Genomic DNA, 22,651 nt, shown 5'->3' with positions numbered 1-22,651 from the left:
GCCAGGTGTCGGCTATGTGATTCTGCCAGCACCCGCCTCCTGTATCTGTATTAAAGGTTAATTGTCATTGGTGGCGTATGGCACCCCCCTTAAAACGTGGAGGCCCGCGCTCTGACCTGACGCCTTGCACGTCAGGTTACTGTGGAGAGGGCACCACAGTCTTCAGACCAGCGGCAGCAGAGGTAGGATAAGCCTCCCACACCGTTTTATTTTATTAAAGTACTGATCATGAGGGTTTTATCTGACATGGGGGTAGCATGAGCTCAGATAAGACCCCAAATCCTCATTAGACCCACAAAATTAGCCTCCCAGTACTCACATAAGACACCAAAAATCAGACACCACATGCTCACATCTCCCCTATGTCATATCACCCCCCCCCACACACACACATGATCTCAGAATGGGGGTGAGGGCATCAACTGAGCATGGGGCGGTCATCTGAGCATGGGGCGGTCATCTGAGCATGGGGCGGTCATCTGAGCATAGAGCGGTCATCTGAGCATAGGGCGGTCATCTGAGCATGGGGCAGTCATCTGAGCATGGGCGGTCATCTGTGCATGGGCGGTCATCTGAGCATGAGGCGTCATCTGAGCATGGGGCGGTCATCTGAGCATGGGCGGTCATCTGAACATGGGCAGTCATCTTAGCATGAGCGGTCATCTGAGCATGGGGCATCATCTGAGCATGGGGCGGTCATCTGAGCATGAGCGGTCATCTGAACATGGGGCGGTCATCTGAACATGGGGCGGTCATCTGAGCAAGAGCGGTCATCTGAGCATGGGCGGTCATCTGAGCATGGGCGGTCATCTGAGCATAGGGCGGTCATCTGAGCATAGAGTGGTCATCTGACCATAGGGCGGTCATCTGAGCATGGGACAGTCATCTGAGCATGAGCAGTCATCTGAGCATAGGGCGGTCATCTGAGCATGGGACAGTCATCTGAGCATGGGCGGTCATCTGAGCATAAGGGTGTCATCTGAGCATGGGGCAGTCATCTGAGCATGGGGCAGTCATTTGTGCATGGGGTGTCATCTGAGCATGGACGGTCATCTGAGCATGGGGCATCATCTGAGCATGGCCGGTCATCTGAGCATGGCCGGTCATCTGAGCATGGGCGGTCATCAGAGCATGGGCGGTCATCTAAGCATGAGCGGTCATCTGATCATAAGGTTGTCATCTGTGCATGGGGTGTCATCTGTGCATGGGGTGTCATCTGAGCATGAGCGGTCATCTGAGCATAGGCGGTCATCTGAGCATAAGGGTATCATCTGTGCATGGCGTGTCATCTGAGAAATCTTGAAACACATTGTGAAAAACAAAGATTGCCAGAAGTCTCAGTAAAGCTGTCTACACTACAGGTAGGAAAGGTGGTTTAAATGCACTACCCCTTAATGACTTAGGACGTATCGGTACGGCATGGTTCCCGAGTCCTTAAGGACCCATGACGTACCGGTACGTCATGAGTTTAAAATAAGATTGCGGCCGCCCCGGGGGTTAATCCGAACGGGATTTCGGCTGAAATCATTCAGCCGGCATCCTGTCACAACACCGAGGGGGGTCATGTGACCCCCCCGTATCGGCGATCGAAGCAAACCGCAGGTCAATTCAGACCTGCGGTTTGCTGCGCTTTTAGCCGATTCTGATCCCCGCATCACGATCCCCCGCCCGCCTCCCCTTGAATAATCGTTGGCTTCTAGTGGGTATACCAGGGTGCCAGCACATTGCTGGCACCCTGGTATAAACGGCTGACATCGGTGATGCGATGTCAGCCGTTTAACCCTTTCCATACAGCGGTCCGTACGGACCGCTGTATGGAAAAGGTTAACAGCTCAGGGAGCTCCCTCCCTCTCCTATCGGGGGCTGCTGTGCCTTTGCAGCCCCCCGATGGGAGAGGGAGAGAGCTCCCAGGCAGCCCCCCAAGCCCCGTCCTTACCCTTCCCCGTCTGCGAAGTTCTGAACACTACTGAGCAGACGGGGAAGGTTCCCATGGCAACAGGACGCCTCTCAGGCGTCCTGCTGTCCATGGTGCTGAACAGATCTGTGCTGAAGGCAGAGATCTGTTCAGACAAAGTGGTAAGTAAAATACAGTGCAGTACAATATATATTGTACAGTACTGTATTATACAGACATCAGACACACTGGATCTTCAAGAACCAAGTGGGTCTGGGTCAAAAAAAATGTAAAAAAAAAGTGAAAAAAGTTAAGATAAAAAAAAACACATTTATCACTGAATAAAAAAATATATATATATATACTACACATATTAGGTATCGCCGCGTCCATAACGACCTGATCTATAAAACGGTCATTTTACTTTCCCCGCACGGTGAACGCCATAAAAAAATAAAAATAAAAACTATGAGAAAATTGAAATTTTGCCCACCTTACTTCCCAAAAAAGGTAATAAAAGTGATCAAAAAAGTCGCATGTATGCCAAAATAGTACCAATCAAACCGTCATCTCATCCCGCAAAAATCATACCCTACCCAAGATAATCACCCAAAAACTGAAAAAACTATGGCTCTTAGACTATGGAAACACTAAAACATGATTTTTTTTGTTTCAAAAATGAAATCATTGTGTAAAACTTAAATAAATAAAAAAAGTATACATATTAGGTATTGACGCGTCCTTATCGACCAGCTCTATAAAAATATCACATGACCTAACCCCTCAGATGACCACCGTAATAAAAACGGTGTAAAAAAAGCCATTTTTTGCCATCTTACATCACAAAAAGTGTAATAGCAAGCGATCAAAAAGTCATATGCACCCCAAAATAGTGCCAATCAAACCGTCATCTCATCCCGCAAAAAATGAGACCCTACTTAAGATAATTGCCCAAAAACTGAAAAAACTATGGCTCTTAGACTATGGAGACACTAAAACATTTTTTTTGTTTTAAAAATGAAATCATTGTGTAAAACTTACATAAATAAAAAAAATTGTATACATATTAGGTATCGCCACGTCCGTGACAACCTGCTCTATAAAATTACCACATGATCTAACCTGTCAGATGAATTTTGTAAATAACTAAAAATAAAAACGTGCCAAAAAATCTATTTCTTGTTACCTTGCCGCACAAAAAAGTGTAATATAGAGCAACCAAAAATCATATGTACCCTAAACTAGTACCAACAAAACTGCCACCCTATCCCGTAGTTTCTAAAATGGGGTCACTTTTATGGAGTTTCTACTCTAGGGGTGCATCAGGGGGGCTTCAAATGGGACATGGTGTCAAAAAACCAGTCCAGCAAAATCTGCCTTCCAAAAACCGTATGGCATTCCTTTACTTCTGCGCCCTGCCGTGTGCCCGTACAGCAGTTTACAACCACATATGGGGTGTTTCTGTAAACTACAGAATCAGGGCCATAAATAATGAGTTTTGTTTGGCTGTTAACCCTTGCTTTGTAACTGGAAAAAAAATATTAAAATGGAAAATCTGCCAAAAAAGTGAAATTTTGAAATTGTATCTCTATTTTCCATTAAATCTTGTGCAACACCTAAAGGGTTAACGAAGTTTGTAAAATCAGTTTTGAATACCTTGAGGGGTGTAGTTTCTTAGATGGGGTCACTTTTATGGAGTTTCTACTCTAGGGGTGCATCAGGGGGCTTCAAATGGGACATGGTGTCAAAAAAACTGTCCAGCAAAATCTGGCTTCCAAAAACCATACGGCGCACCTTTCACTCTACGCCCCGCTGTGTGGCCGTACAGTAGTTTACGGCCACATATGGGGTGTTTCTGTAAACGGCAGAGTCAGGGCAATAAAGATACAGTCTTGTTTGGCTGTTAACCCTTGCTTTGTTAGTGGAAAAAATGGGTTACAATTGAAAATTAGGCAAAAAAATGAAATTCTCAAATTTCATCCCCATTTGCCAATAACTCTTGTGCAACACCTAAAGGGTTAACGAAGTTTGTAAAATTAGTTTTGAATACCTTGAGGGGTGTAGTTTATAGAATGGGGTCATTTTTGGGCAGTTTCTATTATGTAAGCCTCGCAAAGTGACTTCAGACCTGTAGTGGTCCCTGAAAATTGGGTTTTTGTAAATTTCTGAAAAATTTCAAGATTTGCTTCTAAACTTCTAAGCCTTGTAACATCCCCAAAAAATAAAATATCATTCCCAAAATGCTGCAAACATGAAGTAGACATATGGGGAATGTAAAGTCATCAACATTTTTGGGGGTATTGCTATGTATTACAGAAGTAGAGAAACTGAAACTTTGAAATTTGCTAATTTTTCAAAATTTTTGGTAAATATGGTATTTTTTTATCCAAAAAAATTAACTTTTTTGACCCAATTTTTGCAGTGTCATGAAGTACAATATGTGACGAAAAAACAGTCTCAGAACGGCCTGGATAAGTCAAAGCGTTTTAAAGTTATCAGCACTTAAAGTGACACTGGTCAGATTTGCAAAAAATGGCCAAGTCCTTAAGGTGAAATAGGGTTGAGTCCTTAAGGGGTTAAATGTTTGATAACTCAATTGCAGTAATACTGTCGTGTGAACGCATATTTGTGTAAACGGATAGCTTGTTGCTCCTGGCAGTTATACGATTTTTTTTTCTGGCTCTTTGAATCTGTAAGGTTGCCACCCCTGCCATAGACCATAGACCTAAGTCTCCAACTTTTATACAGGGTACCAGCGAGAAAGGGACAGCTATCTCAGACCCCTCCTCCGCATTAAACCCTTCTTCTGCCAGGGAGTAGATTGGAGAGGTCAGCCCTATACCTCATCTGTATTGTTTTGCACCTGAATTCCTCAAGGAAAAAAGCACACTGGTTTACTGCAGACCCTGACTCTCTGGACGTATTTGCCATTGGGGTGCACCACACCTTACTATCCGTTCCAGAGAGCAGCAACATGTGGTGACACCTTGAAGGTATCCAGGCCACACCAAAGCCGGCCACTGCAAAAGTCCTACTCACAAGCAGGCACACATGTAGCACATAGCCACACTTAGAAGACACACTGTAACACAAACTGCTCTTATGCACTTAAACCAAAGGTAACTGGGTCAGTTTTAGACTACAGAGTAAGCCATTAAAGTTTTAGCTTTAATGTATGAACATGTACAGTACGTAGTTACAAAAAAGTAAATAAATAGCAGATATACATACATACAGGTGGGCAAACAGTTCTGAAAATAAATAAAACATTAAAACAGAAAGATTCTTAGGCCTCTTTCACACCTATTTCCGCGCTGGTGCAATGCGTGAGGTGAACACATTGCACCCGCACTAAATCCGGACCCATTTATTTCTATGGGGCTGTGCACATGAGTGGTGATTTTCACGCATCACTTGTGCGTTGCGTGAAAATCGCAGCATGCTCTATTTTGTGCGTTTTTCGCGCAACGCAGGCCCCATAGAAGTGCAGATGCGGTGAGATTTTCACGCATGGTTGCTAGGAGATGATCAGGATGGGGACCTGATCATTATTATTTTCCCGTATAACATGGTTATAAGGGAAAATAATAGCATACGTAATACAGAATGCTTAGTAAAATAGGGCTAGAGGGGTTAAATTTAAAAAAAATAATAACGGACTGTACTGGTCTAGACGCAGCCAGGTGAGCAATCCAGGAATAGCAAAAAAAAATTCTGGATGAAGGGCCCATACGCAAGTGGCTTGAAACGCATCAAATTGTGCTACAGTTTCCGTTTGTACACATGGATTTTAATTGAATATGTAAAAGAATAAAGCATTGGTTTTTAAGGAAAAGGAGCTGGACAATTTTTGCTATTCAGGGGTTCTATTCAGGTATTTAAAATACAGCCATTTTGTGCACAAAGCTTTAAATTGCGGCCTAGTGTGGGTCAAGGAGTGTGAGATACACCCTTTATATACAGGGGCTATATTGTTCTATTAATAAAACACCCTTTTTTGGGCAAAATACACAATTTTTCAGGCCTTGCAGCATCAAGACGTTTGAAATTCCAGGGTTATAAACTGCGGTCCTATTCAGTTATTAAACAAACACCCGTTTTAGCAAAAAAATAAAAATTTGGCAGCCTTTGCTGCAGATGCCATTGTGAGATACACCGTTTAAATACAGGGGTTCTATTCAGATATTTGAAATACCGCCATTTTGTGAGATACACCCTTCAAATACAGGGGTTCTATTCAGGTATTTGAAATACAGCCATTTTGTGCACAAACCTTTAATTGCGACTTAGTGTGGGTCAGGGCGTGTGAGATACACCCTGTATATAAAGGGCTTATATTCTTCTATTAATAAAACACCCTTTTTTGGGCAAAATGCTAAATTTTTCAGGCCTTGCAGCATCAATACGTTTGAAATTCCAGGGTTATATACTGCGGTCATATTCAGTTATTAAACTAACACTCGTTTTGGCAAAAAATATATAGTTGGCAGCCTTTGATGCAGATGCCATTGTCAGATACACCGTTTAAATACAGGGGTTCTATTCAGATATTTGAAATACCGCCATTTTGTGCACAAATCTCTTATTGTGGCCTAGTGTGGGTCAGGCCGTGTGAGATACACCCTGTATATACAGGGCTTATATTCTTTTATTAATAAAACACCCTTTTTTGGGCAAAAAACACAATTGTTGCACCCTTGCAGCCTCAAGACATTTGAAAATCCAGGGTTATATACTGCTGTCATATTCAGTTATTAAACTAACACTCTTTTGGGCAGCCTTTGCTGCAGAAGTCATTGTGATATACACCCTTTAAATACAGGGGTTCTATTCAGGTATTTGAAATACAGCCATTTTGTGCACAAATCTTTAATTGTGGCCTAGTGTGGGTCAGGCCATGTTAGATACACCCCGTATATAAAGGGCTTATATTCTTCTATTAATAAAATACACAATTGTTGTGCCCTTACATCATCAAGACATTTGAAATTCCCTTTAAATACAGTGGTTTTATTCAGGTTGTATAATTAGGGAAAGGCTGCTAGAGACTGGGGTATCTCAAATGGTGTGGCCTGCACTTTCTCCAGACATGAATCCCATTGAAAACCTATGGGATTAACTGAGTTACTGTGTAAACTCTTGAACCTCAATGACCTGAGGGCAGCCCTTCAAGAAGAGTGGGATGTCCTGCCTCAGACAATAAGTCGACTTGTAAACATGCTCACAGCCACATGATAAGTTTTTGAGACATTAACATTTTTGTGGGGTATACCCACCACTGTTCTTGGCTTTTCTTTCAATAAATTGTTTGAGAAAAGGAAATCACCATTGCTGCTTCTACGTAAATGCCCTACTTTCATGATATAATATCACTGTAGTGGAAACTTATTTTCCATAAATTTTATATGAAAGCCAAATATCCCAAATTTTTTGTGAGTAGTGTATATACGTTACACAAACACATTATCCATACACATTACATATTACAAGTACATTTTTATACAGGTTTAGAAACACATTACAGAAACATAATATGAACATTACATACACTTATTGCACATATTGCCTACATACATACACATTACATGTATATACTATATACCTAAATATTACACACACGTAGTGCCTATTAATTCATACATGCATATATATCCAAATTACATATATACATTACACACATAACACATATAAATATTCTGGCATATTACACACAGTACACATACTTAACCCTTTTGCAGGACATTATAGCTTCCCAGCACAGCAGTGGGGAGGGAGCTATGAGGATCTCTCTGCGCACTGTTCACACTTCACACACTCTGCACATACATTTTGCTTATCCTCATCCTGTCCATCCCAAAAGAGCTATCAAGTTACAACAGCCGGCAATTAGCTGAAGTTGTTGTAACTTCAAACCGCATAGGCAAGAAGTCCATACACCCTAGTTTTGCAACCCTCTCCATACTCCTACTATATTACACCTGGGGCAAGGGCCCTTCACGAAACCTCACCCCCATTTTTATTTTTTTTGTACAGTATATTTTTGTGTCCAAGTAAAAAATCACTCTTTGATGAAACATTGCACAAAGCTGGTTGTGATGAATAGTGTTGCTCACCAATATTCGAATTGCGAATTTTAATCGCGAATATCGGCACTTCGAGAATTCGTGAATATTTTGAATATCGCAAAATATATTCGTAATTGCGAATATTCGATTTTCGGGAAAATACCAGTTCCTGCAAATTTTTATGCGAACATTTTAATGCGAATTTTATGCGAATTTTCGCAATCAAGAAAATAATGCCTGGAGATCATGAATTCGCGAATTCTCGAATATATGGCGAATATTCGCCCAAATATTCGCGAAATATCGCGAATTCGAATATTGCCCCTGCCGCTCATCACTAGTGATGAACTCATTTACTTGTATTCCTATAGATAGCATTATGTGTTGCTAATGAAACATGTAGAATCTAGTAGTAAAGTACAGTAGTGTTGTGCAATGGGTAAACAATGCTTTATATTTTTTTGCTTTATTATGAGCACTTGCTCTTGTTGAAGTATTAATATTTGAACATACAGTAATGTATTGTGTCTCAAAGGTGCAAGATTGTGATCCCGGTTGTAAATAACTGGTCAATGCTAATGCTTTTGACAGGGTATATTCTTTCAGGAATCCAAAGGGTATGGAAGTTCTTACCATACACAGTCTGTGTGTAGCCCAAAAGCACTATATCATTCATTGTAATAGGGACCATATTGGTTAATATTTCCTGATAAATATAGGTAATGTTATTAGCAGCATTGCTGGTTGGGTAATGATCACTGATGCACAGTTTATATTTTGTACTTACTTTAGGAATAAAGTATCCTCTGAAGGTCACATCTTTGGTTGTTTCACGGAGAACACCAGTAGGAAGAATATCAGAGAACCTTTGGATTTCATGTATTACTGCATTTGTAAAAGGCATTTGTCCTCGGTGGCTGTACATGGGTTGTGCAGATCCCAAGACTCTCGAAATCTCCTCCTGGACTTTTTCTAAATAAGATAAGTAAAATAGGATTAAATCAGGCATAAATCTAGATTTTTCTAAAGTGTTTTTAGGTGTTTTTCATAGACACATTGGGGGGAGATTTTTCAAACTGGTGTAAAGTAGAACTGGCCTAATTGCCCATAGACCAGATTCCACCTTTTATTTTACAAAATACCTGTGCAAGAAGGTGGATTCCAAAGAAGAATTGTTTGTGTTGTGTACAATAAAGAAAAGCAAGGCAGCTTCTAACAGACATGTGGCTGTTCCTGATATCAGAAGTGCAGGTGCAACTCAAACTCAGTTATCTGCAAGCAAATACTTTCATTTTGTTTCCCCATTTTCACAGAAACATAGAAACATAGAATGTGTCGGCAGATAAGAACCATTTGGCCCATCTAGTCTTCCCAATATACTGAATACTATGAATAGCCCTTGGCCCTATCTTATATGAAAGCTGGCCTTATGCCTATCCCATGCATGCTTAAACTCCTGTGTATTGATCTGCAGGCACTCACCATCTGTATTTCACACATATATAACACATTTATTGGAATTATTAAACTTTGGTAGATAGTAGAAACAAAATATATAATATATACTAAAATATAATCACACAGCATAAATTAGGACCATATAGTAAAAATAACAGACATAAAACCAACATCAAATAGGGTAAAAATGTAGTATTAAAATATATGGTAAAATGTAGTCAAATAGAAATCGAGTACAATATCAGATGAGAATATTCTGATAAAATTCGGATAAAATTCAGATGTGAATTGATCATCAAGAAAAATATATAGATATGCACTATCGAAGTTGCTAGTGAATCAATTCAGAGTCCCGTATAGTGTATTTATAAAGTGCGTAGTTGAAATAGTTCTTGTACTCTGCAGAATATATGGTCATCCAGATGTCCTGTATAAGTAATAATAGCTTTGATTCAGTCCACTTCAATATTGGTGTGATTGATATATTATTTTCAGTTGAAATAATCAGACTATGTAGCTTTGATCGATAGATAGCTTTCGAATTATGAATGCAATTTTTTCTTGCAAATGGCTAAGTACTCAATTGTCTCTACTTACGCAAGACTTGATTATGCTTACTGCAGGGGTGTCCCTCCTGCAGTACAGCTACTCACCCAAACCGGGAACAGTTTTTTCTTTCGTATTGCGCTATTGTGGCGCTCAAATGTCGGCGTCCCACGTGGTGGTTTGTGGTCACGTGACTTCTCTACAAATAGGTGCTGGAGAAAACTAAGTTATTCTAATTGTCTTTTATAGTTCCTATTATATCGAGTGCACACTTTTCGGTCCAGCAGGATATATATTTGATAGTTTGGTTTCTTTAGCCCACCAGACGTGTTTCGAGGTGACCTCACCTCTTCATCAGTGGCTTGAATAGAAACCAAACTACTTTCTCCTTATATATTGTCGATGGCTACATCGAAGACCCGGTTTTTCGTGGTGTTGGAAACTCTGGTAGGAATTCTTACATGTCATTTTTCATATATAGGTAGTATGTTTCAGAGTATAAAGTATATATGTTTTCTTCCAGATATAGTTTGAATAACAATCCACTGTATGTATTCAGTAAATGATTCAAAAAAGACCAGAAAACGCGTTAGCGTTTTTGTTGTTTTTGGTCAAAATTGCATTATTTTTTTTTTATATTCTTAAAATACTAACTTTATATAGTTTAGTTGGTAGGTCCTTATTAATAACACCACCCTGTCATTGATCACCCCCCTGTCATTGATCACCCCACATAGGGACGTCTGAATGGAGCCTTACAGGGGGGTGATCAATGACAGGGTGGTGATCAGGGAGTCTATATGGGGTGATCACCCCCCTGTCATTGATCACCCCCCTGTAATTCTCCATTCAGACGTCCCTATGTGTTTTGCAGATCCGATCCATGGATCCGCAGATCCGCAAAACACATACGGACCTCTGAATGGAGCCTTACAGGGGGGTGATCAATGACAGGGGGGTGATCAATGACAGGGAGGTGATCACACCATATAGACTCCCTGATCACCCCCCTGTCATTGATCACCCCCATGTAAGGCTCTATTCAGACATTTTTTTGGCACAAGTTACCGGAAATACTTTTTTTTTTTTTTTTTCTTACAAAGTCTCATATTCCACTAACTAGTGACAAAAAAATAAAATCTCACATGAACTCACCGTACTAGAGTTGAGCGAACACCTGGATGTTCGGGTTCGAGAAGTTCGGCCGAACATCCCGGAAATGTTCGGGTTCGGGATCCGAACCCGATCCGAACTTCGTCCCGAACCCGAACCCCATTGAAGTCAATGGGGACCCGAACTTTTCGGCACTAAAAAGGCTGTAAAACAGCCCAGGAAAGAGCTAGAGGGCTGCAAAAGGCAGCAACATGTAGGTAAATCCCCTGCAAACAAATGTGGATAGGGAAATGAATTAAAATAAAAATTAAATAAATAAAAATTAACCAAAATCAATTGGAGAGAGGTTCCATAGCAGAGAATCTGGCTTCCCGTCACCCACCACTGGAACAGTCCATTCTCAGATATTTAGGCCCCGGCACCCAGGCAGAGGAGAGAGGTCCCGTAACAGAGAATCTGTCTTCATGTCAGCAGAGAATTAGTCTGCATGTCATAGCAGAGAATGAGGCTTCACGTCAGCCACCACTGCAACAGTCCATTGGCATATATTTAGGCCCAGCACCCAGGCAGAGGAGAGAGGTCCCGTAACAGACAATCTGGCTTCATGTCAGCAGAGAATCAGTCTGCATGTCATAGCAGAGAATCAGGCTTCACGTCACCCACCACTGCAACAGTCCATTGTCATAAATTTAGGCCCAGCACTAGTGTTGAGCGGCATGTCCCATATTCGAATTCGCGAAATTTTGTGAATATTCGAAAGAATATTCGTAAAATATTCGCGATTATTCAAATTCGTTATTATTTCGCATATGCGATAATTCGAATTTTCGCATCGCATAATACATATATTTTATGCAAAATTCACATGTGCGCTAATGAAATCGCCTTACGAAGATTCGCAACTCAATTCAATCACTAATGTATGAATGCAATGCCCTTTGCCTCTGTTCTGGGACAAGTGTAGATATTCGCATGTGCGCTAATAAAATCGCCTTACGAAGATTCGCACCTCAATCACTTTCTAGGGAATGTGAGACTTTTGGGAATCAATCGAGATACAGTGGGGGGTGATGACAGTAGTTGACAGAGTACAGATCAATGTAATCTGTAAGGTGGAAAGTAAAATAAAAAATACGAATTTTCGTTAATCGAATTTTACGAAGTTCTACGTATTCGCGAATATGGTGCTATACTATATGAATGCACAGGCCTTTGCCTCTCTGTTCTGGGGACAAGTGTAGATATTTGCATTTGCGTTAATAAAATCGCCTTACGAAGATTCGCAGCTCAATTCAATCACTAATGTATGAATGCAAAGCCCTTTGCCTCTGTTCTGGGACAAGTGTAGATATTCGCATGTGCGCTAATAAAATCGCCTTACGAAGATTCGCAACTCAATTCACTAATGTATGAATGCAAAGCCCTTTGCCTCTGTTCTGGGACGTGCCGATATTCGCATGTGCGCTAATAAAATCGCCTTACGAAGATTCGCGCCTCAATCACTTTCTAGGCAATGTGAGTAAGATCTGAGCTGTTGGACCTTTGGGAAACAATCAATTATATGTGTACTGTAATTTTGTGGGGGGGGGGGGGAAAACAAAAAACGAATATTCGTTTTTACGAATATATAGCACTATATTCGAAATATTCGCGAAATCGCGAAGTTGCGATATTCGCGAAAAAAATTTGCTTTTCGAATATTCGCGCTCAACACTACCCAGCACCCAGGCAGAGGAGAGAGGTCCCGTAACAGAGAATCTGGCTTCATGTCAGCAGAGAATCAGTCTGCATGTCATAGCAGAGAATGAGGCTTCACGTCAGCCACCACTGCAACAGTCCATTGGCATATATTTAGGCCCAGCACCCAGGCAGAGGAGGGAGGTCCCGTAACAGAGAATCTGTCTTCATGTCAGCAGAGAATTAGTCTGCATGTCATAGCAGAGAATGAGGCTTCACGTCAGCCACCACTGCAACAGTCCATTGGCATATATTTAGGCCCAGCACACACACAGGCAGAGGAGAGAGGTCCCGTAACAGAGAATCTGGCTTCATGTCAGCAGAGAATTAGTCTGCATGTCATAGCAGAGAATGAGGCTTCACGTCAGCCACCACTGCAACAGTCCATTGGCATATATTTAGGCCCAGCACCCAGGCAGAGGAGGGAGGTCCCGTAACAGAGAATCTGTCTTCATGTCAGCAGAGAATCAGTCTGCATGTCATAGCAGAGAATGAGGCTTCACGTCAGCCACCACTGCAACAGTCCATTGGCATATATTTAGGCCCAGCACACACACAGGCAGAGGAGAGAGGTCCCGTAACAGAGAATCTGGCTTCATGTCAGCAGAGAATCAGTCTGCATGTCATAGCAGAGAATGAGGCTTCACGTCAGCCACCACTGCAACAGTCCATTGGCATATATTTAGGCCCAGCACACACACAGGCAGAGGAGAGAGGTCCCGTAACAGAGGATCTGGCTTCATGTCAGCAGAGAATCAGTCTGCATGTCATAGCAGAGAATCAGGCTTCACGTCAGCCACCACTGCAACAGTCCATTGTCATAAATTTAGGCCCAGCACCCAGGCAGAGGAGAGAGGTCCCGTAACAGAGAATCTGGCTTCATGTCAGCAGAGAATCAGTCTTCATATCATAGCAGAGAATCAGGCTTCACGTCACCCACCACTGTAAGAGTCAATTTTCATAAATTTAGGCCCAGAACCCAGGCAGAGGAGAAAGGTCCCGTAACAGACAATCTGGCTTCATGTCAGCAGAGAATCAGTCTTCATATCATAGCAGAGAATCAGGCTTCACGTCACCCACCACTGTAAGAGTCAATTTTCATAAATTTAGGCCCAGAACCCAGGCAGAGGAGAAAGGTCCCGTAACAGACAATCTGGCTTCATGTCAGCAGAGAATCAGTCTTCATATCATAGCAGAGAATCAGGCTTCACGTCACCCACCACTGCAACAGTCCATTGGCATATATTTAGGCCTAGCACACAGGCAGAGCAGAGAGGTCCCGTAACAGACAATCTGGCTTCATGACAGCAGAGAATCAGTCTGCATGTCATAGCAGAGAATCAGGCTTCACGTCAGCCACCACTGCAACAGTCCATTGTCATAAATTTAGGCCCAGCACCCAGGCAGAGGAGAGAGGTCCCGTAACAGAGGATCTGGCTTCATGTCAGCAGAGAATCAGTCTGCATGTCATAGCAGAGAATGAGGCTTCACGTCAGCCACCACTGCAACAGTCCATTGTCATAAATTTAGGCCCAGCACCCAGGCAGAGGAGAGAGGTCCCGTAAAAGAGGATCTGGCTTCATGTCAGCAGAGAATCAGTCTGCATGTCATAGCAGAGAATGAGGCTTCACGTCACCCACCACTGCAACAGTCCATTGGCATATATTTAGGCCTAGCACACAGGCAGAGCAGAGAGGTCCTGTAACAGACAATCTGGCTTCATGACAGCAGAGAATCAGTCTGCATGTCATAGCAGAGAATCAGGCTTCACGTCAGCCACCACTGCAACAGTCCATTGGCATATATTTAGGCCTAGCACACAGGCAGAGGAGAGAGGTCCCGTAACAGACAATCTGGCTTCATGTCAGCAGAGAATCAGTCTGCATGTCATAGCAGAGAATGAGGCTTCACGTCAGCCACCACTGCAACAGTCCATTGTCATAAATTTAGGCCCAGCACCCAGGCAGAGGAGAGAGGTCCCGTAACAGACAATCTGGCTTCATGTCAGCAGAGAATTAGTCTGCATGTCATAGCAGAGAATCAGGCTTCATGTCAGCCACCACTGCAACAGTCCATTGGCATATATTTAGGCCTAGCACACAGGCAGAGGAGAGGTTCATTCAACTTTGGGTAGCATCGCAATATAATGGTAAAATGAAAATAAAAATAGGATTGAATGAGGAAGTGCCCTGGAGTCCAATAATATATGGTTATGGGGAGGTAGTTAATGTCTAATCTGGACAAGGGACGGACAGGTCCTGTGGGATCCATGCCTGGTTCATTTTTATGAACGTCAGCTTGTCCACATTGGCTGTAGACAGGCGGCTGCGTTTGTCTGTAATGACGCCCCCTGCCGTGCTGAATACACGTTCAGACAAAACGCTGGCTGCCGGGCAGGCCAGCACCTCCAAGGCATAAAAGGCTAGCTCTGGCCACGTGGACAATTTAGAGACCCAGAAGTTGAATGGGGCCGAACCATCAGTCAGTACGTGGAGGGGTGTGCACACGTACTGTTCCACCATGTTAGTGAAATGTTGCCTCCTGCTAACACGTTGCGTATCAGGTGGTGGTGCAGTTAGCTGTGGCGTGTTGACAAAAGTTTTCCACATCTCTGCCATGCTAACCCTGCCCTCAGAGGAGCTGGCCGTGACACAGCTGCCTTGGCGACCTCTTGCTCCTCCTCTGCCTTGGCCTTGGGCTTCCACTTGTTCCCCTGTGACATTTGGGAATGCTCTCAGTAGCGCGTCTACCAACGTGCGCTTGTACTCGCGCATCTTCCTATCACGCTCCAGTGCAGGAAGTAAGGTGGGCACATTGTCTTTGTAGCGTGGATCCAGCAGGGTGGCAACCCAGTAGTCCGCACAGGTTAAAATGTGGGCAACTCTGCTGTCGTTGCGCAGGCACTGCAGCATGTAGTCGCTCATGTGTGCCAGGCTGCCCAGGGATAAGGACAAGCTGTCCTCTGTGGGAGGCGTATCGTCATCGTCCTGCCTTTCCCCCCAGCCACGCACCAGTGATGGGCCCGAGCTGCGTTGGGTGCCACCCCGCTGTGACCATGCTTCATCCTCATCCTCCTCCACCTCCTCCTCATCCTCGTCCTCCTCGTCCTCCAGTAGTGGGCCCTGGCTGGCCACATTTGTACCTGGCCTCTGCTGTTGCCAAAAACCTCCCTCTGAGTCACTTCGAAGAGACTGGCCTGAAAGTGCTAAAAATGACCCCTCTTCCTCCTCCTCCTCCTCCTCCTCCTGGGCCACCTCCTCTTCCATCATCGCCCTAAGTGTTTTCTCAAGGAGACATAGAAGTGGTATTGTAACGCTGATAACGGTGTCATCGCCACTGGCCATGTTGGTGGAGTACTCGAAACAGCGCAACAGGGCACACAGGTCTCGCATGGAGGCCCAGTCATTGGTGGTGAAGTGGTGCTGTTCTGTAGTGCGACTGACCCGTGCGTGCTGCAGCTGAAACTCCACTATGGCCTGCTGCTGCTCGCACAGTCTGTCCAGCATGTGCAAGGTGGAGTTCCACCTGGTGGGCACGTCGCATATGAGGCGGTGAGCGGGAAGGCCGAAGTTACGCTGTAGCGCAGACAGGCGAGCAGCAGCAGGATGTGAACGCCGGAAGCGCGAACAGACGGCCCGCACTTTATGCAGCAGCTCTGACATGTCGGGGTAGTTGTGAATGAACTTCTGCACCACCAAATTCAGCACATGCGCCAAGCAAGGGATGTGCGTCAAATTGGCTAGTCCCAGAGCTGCAACGAGATTTCGCCCATTATCACACACCACCAGGCCGGGCTTGAGGCTCACCGGCAGCAACCACTCGTCGGTCTGTTGTTCTATACCCCGCCACAACTCCTGTGCGGTGTGGGGCCTGTCCCCCAAACATATGAGTTTCAGAATGGCCTGCTGACGTTTACCCCGGGCTGTGCTGAAGTTGGTGGTGAAGGTGTGTGGCTGACTGGATGAGCAGGTGGAAGAAGAGGAGGAGGAAGCCGAGAAGGAGGAGGTGGCAACAGGAGGCAAAGAATGTTGCCCTGCGATCCTTGGCGGCGGAAGGACGTGCGCCAAACAGCTCTCCGCCTGGGGCCCAGCTGCCACTACATTTACCCAGTGTGCAGTTAGGGAGATATAGCGTCCCTGGCCGTGCTTACTGGTCCACGTATCTGTGGTTAGGTGGACCTTGCCACAGATGGCGTTGCGCAGTGCACACTTGATTTTATCGGATACTTGGTTGTGCAGGGAAGGCACGGCTCTCTTGGAGAAGTAGTGCCGGCTGGGAACAACATACTGTGGGACAGCAAGCGACATGAGCTGTTTGAAGCTGTCTGTGTCCACCAGCCTAAATGACAGCATTTCATAGGCCAGTAGTTTAGAAATGCTGGCATTCAGGGCCAGGGATCGAGGGTGGCTAGGTGGGAATTTACGCTTTCTATCAAATGTTTGTGAGATGGAGAGCTGAACGCTGGCGTGTGACATGGTTGAGACGCTTGGTGACGGAGGTGGTGGTGGTGGTGTTGGTGGTACATCCCCTGTTTGCTGGGCGGCAGGTGCCAACGTTCCTCCAGAGGCGGAGGAAGAGGCCGAGGCGGCAGCAGCAGAATAGGCCGAGGCGGCAGCAGCAGAAGAGGTAGCAGGGGGAGCCTGAGTGACTTCCTTGGTTTTAAGGTGTTTACTCCACTGCAGTTCATGCTTTGCATGCAGGTGCCTGGTCATGCAGGTTGTGCTCAGGTTCAGAACGTTAATGCCTCGCTTCAGGCTCTGATGGCACAGCGTGCAAACCACTCGGGTCTTGTCGTCAGCACATTGTTTGAAGAAGTGCCATGCCAGGGAACTCCTTGAAGCTGCCTTTGGGGTGCTCGGTCCCAGATGGCGGCGGTCAGTAGCAGGCGGAGTCTCTTGGCGGCGGGTGTTCTGCTTTTGCCCACTGCTCCCTCTTTTGCTACGCTGTTGGCTCGGTCTCACCACTGCCTCTTCCTCCGAACCGTGAAAGTCAGTGGCACGACCTTCATTCCATGTGGGGTCTAGGACCTCATCGTCCCCTGCATCGTCTTCCACCCAGTCTTGATCCCTGACCTCCTGTTCAGTCTGCACACTGCAGAAAGACGCAGCAGTTGGCACCTGTGTTTCGTCATCATCAGAGACATGCTGAGGTGGTATTCCCATGTCCTCATCATCAGGAAACATAAGTGGTTGTGCGTCAGTGCATTCTATGTCTTTCACCGCTGGGGAAGGGCTAGGTGGATGCCCTTGGGAAACCCTGCCAGCGGAGTCTTCAAACAGCATAAGAGACTGCTGCATAACTTGAGGCTGAGACAGTTTCCCTGGTATGCATGGGGGTGATGTGACAGACTGATGGGGTTGGTTTTCAGGCGCCATCTGTGCGCTTTCTGCAGAAGACTGGGTGGGAGATAATGTGAACGTGCTGGATCCACTGTCGGCCACCCAATTGACTAATGCCTGTACCTGCTCAGGCCTTACCATCCTTAGAACGGCATTGGGCCCCACCATATATCGCTGTAAATTCTGGCGGCTACTGGGACCTGAGGTAGTTGGTACACTAGGACGTGTGGATGTGGCAGAACGGCCACGTCCTCTCCCAGCACCAGAGGGTCCACTAACACCACCACGACCATGTCCACGTCCGCGTCCCTTACTAGATGTTTTTCTCATTGTTATGGTTCACCACAACAACAAATATATTATTTGGCCCAATGTATTGTATTCAAATTCAGCGGGATATAAATTTGAGGCCTAGTATTTAGGCGCTGGGTGACCGGTATGGATTTAGTGACAGAATTAGACTTGGAAATGCACAGAAGCGTGTGTGTGAAGTTATTCTGAATGACCCTATGTGCACCTTCAATATGATCTACCCTTTTAGGGATAGATTTCAAATAGCTCTGATATAGCAGAAACGACTAAATTATGAAATTGCTAAATTGGGAATTGTATTTCAACCCAGAACAAAAAATGTGCTTTGACGGACACTAAATAACTTTCCCAGCCACAACAGGACAGCGGTAACGAGAGATTTAGCGGGATATAAATTTGAGGCCTAGTATTTAGGCGCTGGGTGACAGGTATGGGTTTAGTGACAGAATTAGATTTGGAAATGCACAGTAGCGGGTGTGTGAAGTTATTCTGAATGACCCTATGTGCACCTTGAATATTATATACCCTTTTAGGGATAGATTTCAAATAGCTCTGATATAGCAGAAACCACTAAATTATGAAATTGCTAAATTGGGAATTGTATTTCAACCCAGAACAAGAAATGTGCTTGAACGGACACTAAATAACTCGCCCAGCTACAGCACTAGGGACAGATTTAGCGGGATATAAATTTGAGGCCTAGTATTTAGGCGCTGGGTGACAGGTATGGGTTTAGTGCCAGAATTAGACTTGGAAATACACAGTAGCGGGTGTGTGTGAAGTTATTCTGAATGACCCAATGTGCACCTTGAATATTATATACCCTTTTAGGGATAGATTTCAAATAGCTCTGATATAGCAGAAACCACTAAATTATGAAATTGCTAAATTGGGAATTGTATTTCAACCCAGAACAAGAAATGTGCTTGAACGGACACTAAATAACTCGCCCAGCTACAGCACTAAGGACAGATTTAGCGGGATATAAATTTGAGGCCTAGTATTTAGGCGCTGGGTGACAGGTATGGGTTTAGTGCCAGAATTAGACTTGGAAATACACAGTAGCGGGTGTGTGTGAAGTTATTCTGAATGACCCAATGTGCACCTTGAATATTATATACCCTTTTAGGGATAGATTTCGAATAGCTCTGATATAGCAGAAACCACTAAATTATGAAATTGCTAAATTGGGAATTGTATTTCAACCCAGAACAAGAAATGTGCTTGAACGGACACTAAATAACTCGCCCAGCTACAGCACTAGGGACAGATTTAGCGGGATATAAATTTGAGGCCTAGTATTTAGGCGCTGGGTGACAGGTATGGGTTTAGTGCCAGAATTAGACTTGGAAATACACAGTAGCGGGTGTGTGTGAAGTTATTCTGAATGACCCAATGTGCACCTTGAATATTATATACCCTTTTAGGGATAGATTTCAAATAGCTCTGATATAGCAGAAACCACTAAATTATGAAATTGCTAAATTGGGAATTGTATTTCAACCCAGAACAAGAAATGTGCTTGAACGGACACTAAATAACTCGCCCAGCTACAGCACTAAGGACAGATTTAGCGGGATATAAATTTGAGGCCTAGTATTTAGGCGCTGGGTGACAGGTATGGGTTTAGTGCCAGAATTAGACTTGGAAATACACAGTAGCGGGTGTGTGTGAAGTTATTCTGAATGACCCAATGTGCACCTTGAATATTATATACCCTTTTAGGGATAGATTTCAAATAGCTCTGATATAGCAGAAACCACTAAATTATGAAATTGCTAAATTGGGAATTGTATTTCAACCCAGAACAAGAAATGTGCTTGAACGGACACTAAATAACTCGCCCAGCTACAGCACTAGGGACAGATTTAGCGGGATATAAATTTGAGGCCTAGTATTTAGGCGCTGGGTGACAGGTATGGGTTTAGTGCCAGAATTAGACTTGGAAATACACAGTAGCGGGTGTGTGTGAAGTTATTCTGAATGACCCAATGTGCACCTTGAATATTATATACCCTTTTAGGGATAGATTTCAAATAGCTCTGATATAGCAGAAACCACTAAATTATGAAATTGCTAAATTGGGAATTGTATTTCAACCCAGAACAAGAAATGTGCTTGAACGGACACTAAATAACTCGCCCAGCTACAGCACTAAGGACAGATTTAGCGGGATATAAATTTGAGGCCTAGTATTTAGGCGCTGGGTGACAGGTATGGGTTTAGTGCCAGAATTAGACTTGGAAATACACAGTAGCGGGTGTGTGTGAAGTTATTCTGAATGACCCAATGTGCACCTTGAATATTATATACCCTTTTAGGGATAGATTTCAAATAGCTCTGATATAGCAGAAACCACTAAATTATGAAATTGCTAAATTGGGAATTGTATTTCAACCCAGAACAAGAAATGTGCTTGAACGGACACTAAATAACTCGCCCAGCTACAGCACTAAGGACAGATTTAGCGGGATATAAATTTGAGGCCTAGTATTTAGGCGCTGGGTGACAGGTATGGGTTTAGTGCCAGAATTAGACTTGGAAATACACAGTAGCGGGTGTGTGTGAAGTTATTCTGAATGACCCAATGTGCACCTTGAATATTATATACCCTTTTAGGGATAGATTTCAAATAGCTCTGATATAGCAGAAACCACTAAATTATGAAATTGCTAAATTGGGAATTGTATTTCAACCCAGAACAAGAAATGTGCTTGAACGGACACTAAATAACTCGCCCAGCTACAGCACTAAGGACAGATTTAGCGGGATATAAATTTGAGGCCTAGTATTTAGGCGCTGGGTGACCGGTATGGATTTAGTGACAGAATTAGACTGGGATATGGCCAAAAAATAAACAGACTATTGCTGGTTAAATGCACTTGGTGTGACAGCTTCACCCTGATGTAGGCTTTAGCCAAAAAACAACCACACCATTGAGGGTTAAATGCACTTGGTGACAGGCGCAGCTTGCCCCTGATTTAGTATATGGCCAAAAAATGAACAGACTATTGCTGGTTAAATGCACTTGGTGTGACAGCTTCACCCTGATGTAGGCTTTAGCCAAAAAACAACCACACCATTGAGGGTTAAATGCACTTGGTGACAGGCGCAGCTTGCCCCTGATTTTGTATATGGCCAAAAAATGAACAGACTATTGCTGGTTAAATGCACTTGGTGTGACAGCTTCACCCTGATGTAGGCTTTAGCCAAAAAACAACCACACCATTGAGGGTTAAATGCACTTGGTCGCAGCTTGTGCTGGCGCACCACAAGACACAAAATGGCCGCCGATCACCCCAGAAAAATGTGACTGACAAACGGTCTGGGCAGCCTAAAAACAGTGAGCAATTGAGGATCAGCAGCTCAATGATCCACAGCTGCAGATCGATCAGTTAATCAAGTCCTTTGGAGGAGTTAATCTGCCTAATCTCGCCCTACTGTCGCAGCCGCAACATGTGACTCCAGCTTAAATAGAGGCTGGGTCACATGGTGCTCTGGCCAATCACAGCCATGCCAATAGTAGGCATGGCTGTGATGGCCTCTTGGGGCAAGTAGTATGACGCTTGTTGATTGGCTGCTTTGCAGCCTTTCAAAAAGCGCCAAGAAAGCGTCACAAAAGCGCGAAGAAAGCGACGAACACCGAACCCGAACCCGGACTTTTACGAAAATGTCCGGGTTCGGGTCCGTGTCACGGACACCCCAAAATTCGGTACGAACCCGAACTATACAGTTCGAGTTCGCTCATCCCTACACCGTACCCCTCACGGAATCCAAATGCGTAAAATTTTTTAGACATTTATATTCCAGACTTCTTCTCACGCTTTAGGGCCCCTAAAATGCCAGGGCAGTATAAATACCCCACATGTGACCCCATTTTGGAAAGAAGACACCCCAAGGTATTTTGTGAGGGGCATGGCGAGTTCAGGTAAAATTTTATTTTTTGTCACAAGTTAGCGGAAAGGGAGACTTTGTGAGAAAAAAAAAAATCTATTTCCGCTAACTTGTGCCAAAAAAAAAACTTCTATGAACTCGCCATGCCCCTCACGAAATACCTTGGGATGTCTTCTTTCCAAAATGGGGTCACATGTGGGGCATTTATACTGCCCTGGCATTTTAGGGGCCCTAAAGCATGATCACATGACCGCCATGCCGGAACAGAAAGCACATAGCGCTTCCTGCTCTGT

General features: G+C 44.1%; 1 protein-coding gene across 2 annotated transcripts in view; it reads right to left on the bottom strand.

The window, feature by feature from the left end:
* The window catches only part of LOC122935953 (cytochrome P450 2K6-like), a 213,291-nt gene that overhangs the window by 25,040 nt on the left and 165,600 nt on the right, over nt 1–22,651 (bottom strand). For both annotated transcript variants that reach the window (XM_044291918.1, XM_044291919.1), the window contains one exon: nt 8,747–8,931. In XM_044291918.1, the coding sequence (XP_044147853.1) occupies nt 8,747–8,931 (185 nt within the window). The remainder of the gene's footprint in view (nt 1–8,746; nt 8,932–22,651) is intronic.

The sequence above is a fragment of the Bufo gargarizans genome, chromosome 4 (assembly GCF_014858855.1).
Source record: "Bufo gargarizans isolate SCDJY-AF-19 chromosome 4, ASM1485885v1, whole genome shotgun sequence".
Lineage (NCBI taxonomy): Eukaryota > Metazoa > Chordata > Amphibia > Anura > Bufonidae > Bufo > Bufo gargarizans.
Note: the sequence above shows the minus strand (reverse complement) of the source record. Positions and strands in the feature narration are given on the sequence as shown.